Genomic DNA, 7781 nt, shown 5'->3' with positions numbered 1-7781 from the left:
AAAAAAAAAATCGGGGGCGCTACCCCCTATTATCACACAATAATTTTTTTTTTTGCTACACCCCTGTTTGCCCCCCTCCCTCACATGAATCCTAGCTACGCCACTGCCACCCACCACCCTCCTCCTCTCTCTAATTTTTTTTATATTTTTCCACTATGTTTTTTTCATGCTATACAAAACATGTGAAAAACTTTTTTTTGAAAACTTCTCATATCAAAAACCCTCATAGGCAAAACTTTATTTTCCTATGAGAGTTTTTCTCTCTTCCAAACGTGCAGAATTTAGGAATATAAATTGTTAGGATTCACGTAGATATCCAATGGAATCTGAATCCATTTAGTTGGAGTCGGTAGACAAAATACGATCCAATTAATAGTCGGATCCAGATTTTGGCATCAAGTTTGCCTCAGAATCCTAGTCTTAATCTAAGAAAGTAAATGTAGCATTTTAATAAGCAAATCAAATCTAATTTAGCTTGTCTGATCTTCATCCGACTTCACATCTAAATCCAGATTCAATTATGTTAGATCCCATTAAGTTGAACTCAGTAATGCCTAGATCCAACCCGAGTCTGTCCCATTACATTCCTATTTTTCAGGTTCTCAAGCTACTTTTACCATACGTGGTTTAGTTAACAGGGTTTAATATTAGCCTCTAAAGATCCAACCATGTATAAAACTCACATTTTAGTCCCAACTTTGATCTGGACCCATATCTGCCTCTCCACATTCTGAACTGGATTCAACCAATTCTGGTCCCCTGTGGTCAGTAGACTGGTGGTTGAATGATAAAAGTTGCTTAAACTTTACCTTGGGTTTGGACCTGGTTAGATGGATCCAATTCTGGTCCTCTGTGGGCTTAATTGCAGGTGATAAGGTCCATGACCATAACACCCTCCTCCTCTCTCTAACATTTGGTGTGAACGAGCTTAGAAATTATAGGTGCAAGTGTTGTTGACCCAATTCAATATGGTCCATGGTCCATGGTCCAAATACTAGGAACTATCTTTTGGATGGTCCAAATACTAGAAAATTATCTATCTGTCGTAATCAGATAATTTTCTGAGCCGATCCCCACTAAAGGAACAATGTCCATCACATCTGCCAAGTTAGTTTCATGAAAAACAACGATCCCATTAACCCAGTCCCGCCTGATCTGATTGGACCCAAACGGGTCAGAGAACAGAGAAACCGGATCGGGGTTCCATGGATGGTACCTGGAGCCAGACAAAACCCAGTCCCGCCAGCAAGTTCAAACGGTGACACGTGTCACTCTCTCCCTTTGTCGCCTTGCGCTCTTCTATAAATGAAATGAGCCGCCCTCGCCTATCGCCTCCATCGATTTTAACGATTAATTTCCCTCTCTCTCTCTCTCTCTCCAAATGCTCAAAACCCTAGAGAGGTAGCGATCTCGATCTTCTTCCTCTTGAGTTTTTTGACGTTTCGTTATTTAACTAACTTGAATTGCCTAGCGTTATTTTTTACGTTGGGTGTTTTTGAGTAACAATTGCGTCTGGAAACAGAATTTTATCATCCCTTTTTTTTTTGCTCTTTTAATTAAAAGGAACCCTAGATAACCTAGGGTTCTTTTGGAGGCAAATTTAGCGTTACTTTTATTCCCTTGGGTTTCTGAAGCTTTTACTTCTACAAATGCTGTGAATTTGTTGGAATCAATTGGAGTGATGATGTAGTGGTTGATTTTGTGGATTTGGATGTTTTGTTTCTGTTTCCATTATTTCGCCTTGTAAGGGCAGATGAATTCTTGAACCCAAATTTCGGTCTCGTTTTTCTGATTAATGTGTCGCATCTTGAGTGTCGTGAATGTGTAGTATCACGTCTGAAACTTTCCTGTGCTTGGAAGTAAATTTGATACATTTGCGTAGAATCACTGTTTCTGAGTTTTTAGGTTTTTAATGGATTTTCTGAAGTTTTCAGGTAACTATGGACCACACACACGCACACCTCAGAAGCTTGATGGAGAAGCATGAAACGGCGTAATTCTTTTACGCTTTCCAGAGGACGAGTTTCTTGATTTTCCTAATATAAATGGAACTATCTTGATGTTGGAAATGTATTTTTCAAATTGGAAGAATTATATTTTCTCTTTAAAGGCTACAGTTAATAGAACCTACATATGTAACATATATTTTGGCAGAAGACTTCAAAGATGTATTTAAACTAAAGCACATGTTCTATCTACTTTTTTTTATCTCACTTCCATTGTTACTTCTTTCTTGCTTCCATTTTTCTAACCAAATGCTTCAAGCCTCATGGATTTTCTTTAAACACAGACTCCACTTCTTACTCTAGTATCTGTGGTTTTGTTTTTCTGGTTTCAATATCATATTTCAAACCAAGAAAGTGTTTAATTGTCTTTTAATCCTTTGACTTCACCCTTATATTGGGGAAATTTTTGAGAAGTCTGGTTCCACATGTGGATGTTAGACTGAAATTTGCAAATGTAGACATTAGTCTAAATAAATTCAGCGGAATTTATATGATTCAAATTGTTGACATTAATCTTGATTTTATTCGTTTGAGATGTGGTTGATCTTTATATTGAAGGAGCATATTTTGAATTATCATTGCAGTGTTCCATTACTAGTTTACTGACAAGGACGAAGTTTTGGTTTGATAAGCAAATTTATTACTTTTGGGGCTGTCCGCTATGTAATATAGCTCATGTGTCGAAATTTGGTTGGCATATTTTATCAGGAAAGGATGGAAGAGAGAAGTAATTATGTGCCCCCAAAGTATATTCCATTACCAGCTTCGGATCATGGTGTTGATACTGAATCTGAGAAGACTGAGGTAACTCCTCTGGAAAGCAGGCAGGATCCTGTTCAATGGTCTTCTGGAATCTGTGCATGTTCTGATGATATGCAAAGCTGTAAGTCGCTTTTGCTTGATCTTCATCTTAGCTGATGTAAAATTAAGACTATGGCGTGACTGTGGTAGAAGTTATTTTGTTTTAACTAGTATTTTAAGTTTATGATAATTATTAGTTAAATGGGTTCCCAGTTTTTTTAAAGGAATTGAATGATAAATCAGGTGTTTCCCCTTTTCATGATGAAATGGTTCATCGGTGTATGGTCGAAGTCTTAAATGGTAAAGAGGAAAAGCTTACACCTTTCCGGTAAAAGATCTTTTTCTTTTACATTCCTCTCTCTCTCATCAGTATTCAAAGACAATTTATATATATTTTGGTGTGTATGTGCGTGTGTTTTCAAAATTCTTAATGTAAAGCAATAAAGATGAATACCATCTTAATGCAAATTCTTGAACAACAATTTAGGTCATTATGATTAGAAATATCAAACAATAAAACTAAGCTGAAAATTGAAATGTAACGTAATTGATGACAAAATTTTAAAAGAACACAAGTGAATACAAAATAAGCAATCAAGACCATAAAAGTATATAGATAAGGGATATGGTGTTGACTATGTCTGACACTGGTTTGACTGTGTCCATGAAATGTGAAGATGTGTCTGATGTTGTCTTGTGTCAACATGGGACCTATATCACAAAGACACGTGGATGCGTGACACAGAATTTTTCTTTTGAAAATAGGACATGAAGACATTTTTTTTATTTTTTAATCAATAAAAAACTATTTTTTGATATTTTAATATTAAAAAATAGGTTTTGATTGAAATAATATTTAAAATCATTAAAAATATTAAAATATTAGTCATACATGTCGGTGCCCATGTCCGCTCATGTCATGGGGGGCACTCCACCAAAATGGTGTGTCCCTGTGACAGCATGGGAACACATATGCTAAGAGAAATGTCTGTGTGACATAGACAGGCCATCAAACCTTTATATAAATTATAATAGCATATTTGAATTGCTGATTTGATTTATTCTTTATTCCTTTCTGCAGTAGTGCTCTTGTGTTCTAGAACAAGTTACATATCATTTATACAAGTGTAGTTAATGACCTTGGTTCCAAAACTTTCAACTGATCGGGCTTATCCTTTCACAGGTTGCATTGGATTCTTTTGTCCTTGTTTCCTGTTTGGCAAGAACACAGAATTCATAGGCTCTGGAAGCTGGACTGGACCATGTATTACTCATTTCACATTATGGGGCCTTTTCAATTGCTTTTGCTGTCTTCTAACTAGTGGACTTTTTTGTGGATTACCGGGAACTGTGGTCTCGTGTTATGCCTGTGGCTACCGTAGAGCCATTAGGCAAAAGTATAATTTGCAGGTATGTGCTTGAGATTACTCATTTGCTTTTAAGCGAAGTGCGATTTCTCTTTGCCCTAACAACCTGTAGTTCTCATTATTTACTCCCGAAGATGATATAACTAATTGAATTATTGTTTCATGTCTAAAACAGCTAGCATCTCATTGTGAATGCTGTTGATTTTCACTACAATGATGCATGTGTTTTGCTCTTTGTTTTTATGTGTGTCTGTCTATGCAGAGAGAGAGAGAGAGGTACACTGGGGTCAAGAACCTCTCTCATACTCAATCTAGCCCTGGTAAGCATGGTTTGTTTACACGGAATCATATCTTGGATCATAATTTACTGAAATAAAATGAGGATTTTTTAAATAGTAAAAATTTTGGTACATTGTGGATCATTGATTTTGGTACATCTTAATGATATGATCAAAAACCTGTTTTTATTTAAGCAAAGTAGCTCACATCTGCAGGGCTTTTCTTGACCATCAGATCATTTGAGTGGACAGTTTACGATGGGTGCATGTGCACGCACAGAATGTATATATATATATATATATATATATATATATATATAAAGAGAGAGAGAGAGAGACGTGACTTTGTTTTTGGATTTGTCAACAACAGAAGCATGAAAGCTAGGTCAATAGCACATTGTGTTGGATGTCTCTGGAAATCATAAAATTATGGTGCTCTTGATTTTACCCTGTTGCTTACAGTTAAATAATGATCCATTGTTAATCTGATGTATGATGAAGTTGATAAAATAGCTAATTCTAATAGCATAGCATCCACATTCTATATTGCCTAACCCATCATGTTCGCGCTAGCTCCATCTAAATTGTTGCCTGTTTGTTAGTTGCTCCGTTTCAAAACATACTTCTTACATATAGGGCTCTTGTTAATGTGGTACAAGTTTTTCAGGAAGCACCTTGTGGAGACTTTGTGACACACCTTTTTTGTCACCAATGTGCCATCTGCCAAGAGTACAGAGAGATCCGTGAGAGATCAGGTGGTTTTAGTATTTCCGATCTCAGCCTACCTGCTGTTACTGCGCCTCAAATGCAAACAATGGAACCTGCTTCAGCACCTAAGTAATGCAGAATAACATTATGTTCGGAGCATCCTGATTGGTGCATGGTACCTTGAAAAGGTTAGCTTCATATCATCCTCCATGACAAATAGCTGCCTACACTTTTACTCCTTCCTAGTCTTAAGGCATTCTTGTCTGGACTTATGAACCACTTGTATGTAACTATTACTAGTTTTATCATTAAGCTAATCATTTATGGCACAGGGAGTTTATATAATACTGGTAAAAGGTAACAGCGGCAGCACATTCTTATGGCATATCTGAATTGTCAAACCGTCTTCAAGGAAAGTTTGAAGTGCCTTATTACAAGAAGTGGCTTTGCTGGTTTTATATATTGCCAACTTTATGTCTATATCCAACTCCAAACACTTGAAAGTTATTCAATGACAATTTTCCTGGTGCATGGCACGTTTTCCAATTTTGTCTCTAGCTCCTCTGTGTTTATTTTCTTGTCTGTTCTATAATTTCTGCTTATATGGTAAACTATCTTTGATCTTGTGAATTCTGAGCTCACCGCGATACCACTACAAGTATTCATGAATCGGACAGTGTGGATAAAAGAAAGTGCCTTTTATATAGGCTTGTGATGTCTTAGGGTGATTGTAAGTTGCATTCTTTTCTTGTTCAATGTGGGACTGAATTCGATAATTCTTCTACTCTTGCATTCACTGCTATCTTCATGTTGGATTCCTGTATTACTTGGAGGATTTACCTTATGCTTTCTGCCCGCGGAGTGTTGATTCAGATAAGAAGTTATCATGCAACAATTACATGGTAATTTCTGTCTGCACTATATCTTGTTTGTGATGTAGCCAGTGGGAATAATCAGAAAATGTCATGTTAAACCTGTCATTTTCGTGAACGCTGACATGGTAAAGGGCTGCCCTCACCTAGTGAAACTGAGCTTTGGAGGGCATGACCAAGTTTTCTCTTGTTTTGTTGAGCCTTGCCAAGGCATCCAAGACGCTATCTAGGTGGGAAATAGGATTCATTAACCAAAATAAGACCCATCTACAGCCTGGGTCTTTAACTCCTTATTCACGAGATCGTCGGTCAAGGACATCCCCAGAACTAGGATTTGGGCTTGGAAGATGAGATTAGCTTAAGCTTGACCGGGTTAGAGTTGTATTTGCTTTCATTTAGTTTCTATTGCCGTTTTTTTGGATGAATTGGTTCTACATAAGTTGGCAATAGGTTTGAACACCAATGCTCATTAGAGACCTGCTCTGGTCGAAGAGGTTTAGAATTGATCAATTACACATACAGGTGCAAATGGACTGGATTTGGTTGCGATATGAATGGAGTTCAAGTGTGTCGGATTGGATTGAGAATTGTATGTTCAAAAGCTTTTCGGATTCAGAGTAGGATTCTAATTGGTGAGTAAGGTCTCTTCCCAGAGAGCTTAAATGGATCCTCAACAAATTAACCCTCCTTTTTGTTTGCATGAGATGCGGAGCGTTTGTTTGGGTCTATAACCAGATCCAATTGAGAACCTTTTTATCTTTGAAATAGATGATGCTGGATCAGATCAAACCCTGCTGGCACATGGGTGTGTCCATAGCTCTTAGAGGTGGGCCACGTAAGGCAGGGTGGTCCTGGGGCCCCACCCAGGGTTTTCCTCACTTCATAAAAAAAAAAAAATAGATAACGCTGGATTTGCATCCTGTTAATCACTATTCAAGTACCCTTGCAGAAAGGCCAACACCATGCTTCTCTATACAAAGTTAACGTGCACAGATACAAATTCTTGGTCCCCTACCTCCAACCTTTCTTTCCCCAAAACATAACCTTCCACAGTGCTCTTGGGAAACGAAACGAACAGCTCATGGCCTTACTAACCTCATTTTCGTAAATAAACCTGTAAGTTGAACCATCAGCTGCTCGCGAAGGCCTTTTCAGCCAAGGCATGGACAGGGAACACCCCTGTTCGCCACAATATTTTGTGCCTTTTGTGACATACAATAGTGTAGCATTGTTGGTTGGAGGGGGTGGTACGGTATTTGATTCATGTAGGTCGAACTTGAACAAGCCCAGCCCAGCTCTTTCAGCTTGTTTAGCCGCCCCTTATTCCCTCAAGCCCAGAGTTTACAACTTCCCATGCTGTTGCTACTGTTCACGGTTCCTCAACAAGACTGTTTGAAAAACATAGAGCATATGTATGGGAGAGTAGCTTGGATTCCACTTGCGAGAGAAATCTAAATGCTTGTTCAAAAGAATATCGGGTTTCCTTTTCCTGAATGCTGCTCAACTTAGGATTTCCATCCAAAAACACTAACAGGTAAATACAATAAACGTACTCGAATTTGCAGCCAGAGGAGATTCTAAAATAATTGGAACCTGAAGAGATGGACAACTGTCTCTTATACTGGTCCAGCCAAAACCACCACTACTATAGGATTTTCATACATGGTTTAATCTCCCAACTTTGCAACGGCATGCATGACTTCTATAATTGGCTTTCAGAAGAACTCCTAAATAGTCACATTAGCTAAT

At 37.8% G+C, this 7781-nt stretch overlaps 1 protein-coding gene across 1 annotated transcript; it reads left to right on the top strand.

The window, feature by feature from the left end:
• Positions 1–1330: 1330 nt before the first annotated feature.
• LOC149819629 (protein PLANT CADMIUM RESISTANCE 10-like) lies at positions 1331–5687 on the top strand. The gene is made up of 5 exons (XM_089982567.1): positions 1331–1401; positions 2715–2889; positions 3991–4217; positions 5120–5348; positions 5493–5687. The coding sequence occupies exons 2-4, from the start codon at positions 2721–2723 to the stop codon at positions 5291–5293; spliced, it is 570 nt and encodes a 189-aa protein (XP_089838693.1). The 5' UTR covers positions 1331–1401; positions 2715–2720; the 3' UTR covers positions 5294–5348; positions 5493–5687.
• The last annotated feature ends 2094 nt before the right edge of the window (positions 5688–7781 follow it).

The sequence above is a fragment of the Nuphar pumila genome, chromosome 12 (genome assembly GCF_984573655.1).
Source record: "Nuphar pumila chromosome 12, dmNupPumi1.hap1.1, whole genome shotgun sequence".
NCBI lineage: Eukaryota > Viridiplantae > Streptophyta > Magnoliopsida > Nymphaeales > Nymphaeaceae > Nuphar > Nuphar pumila.
The sequence above is the reverse complement of the archived record's forward strand: the minus strand, read 5'-3'. Positions and strand labels throughout refer to the sequence as shown.

Coding starts and splice junctions, on each gene's coding strand:
- LOC149819629 (XM_089982567.1), top strand. CDS start 2,721: ATGGAAGAGAGAAGTAATTATGTGCCCCCAAAGTATATTCCATTACCA. Junction 2,890..3,990: donor TTCTGATGATATGCAAAGCT/GTAAGTCGCTTT, acceptor ATCCTTTCACAG/GTTGCATTGGATTCTTTTGT. Junction 4,218..5,119: donor GGCAAAAGTATAATTTGCAG/GTATGTGCTTGA, acceptor CAAGTTTTTCAG/GAAGCACCTTGTGGAGACTT.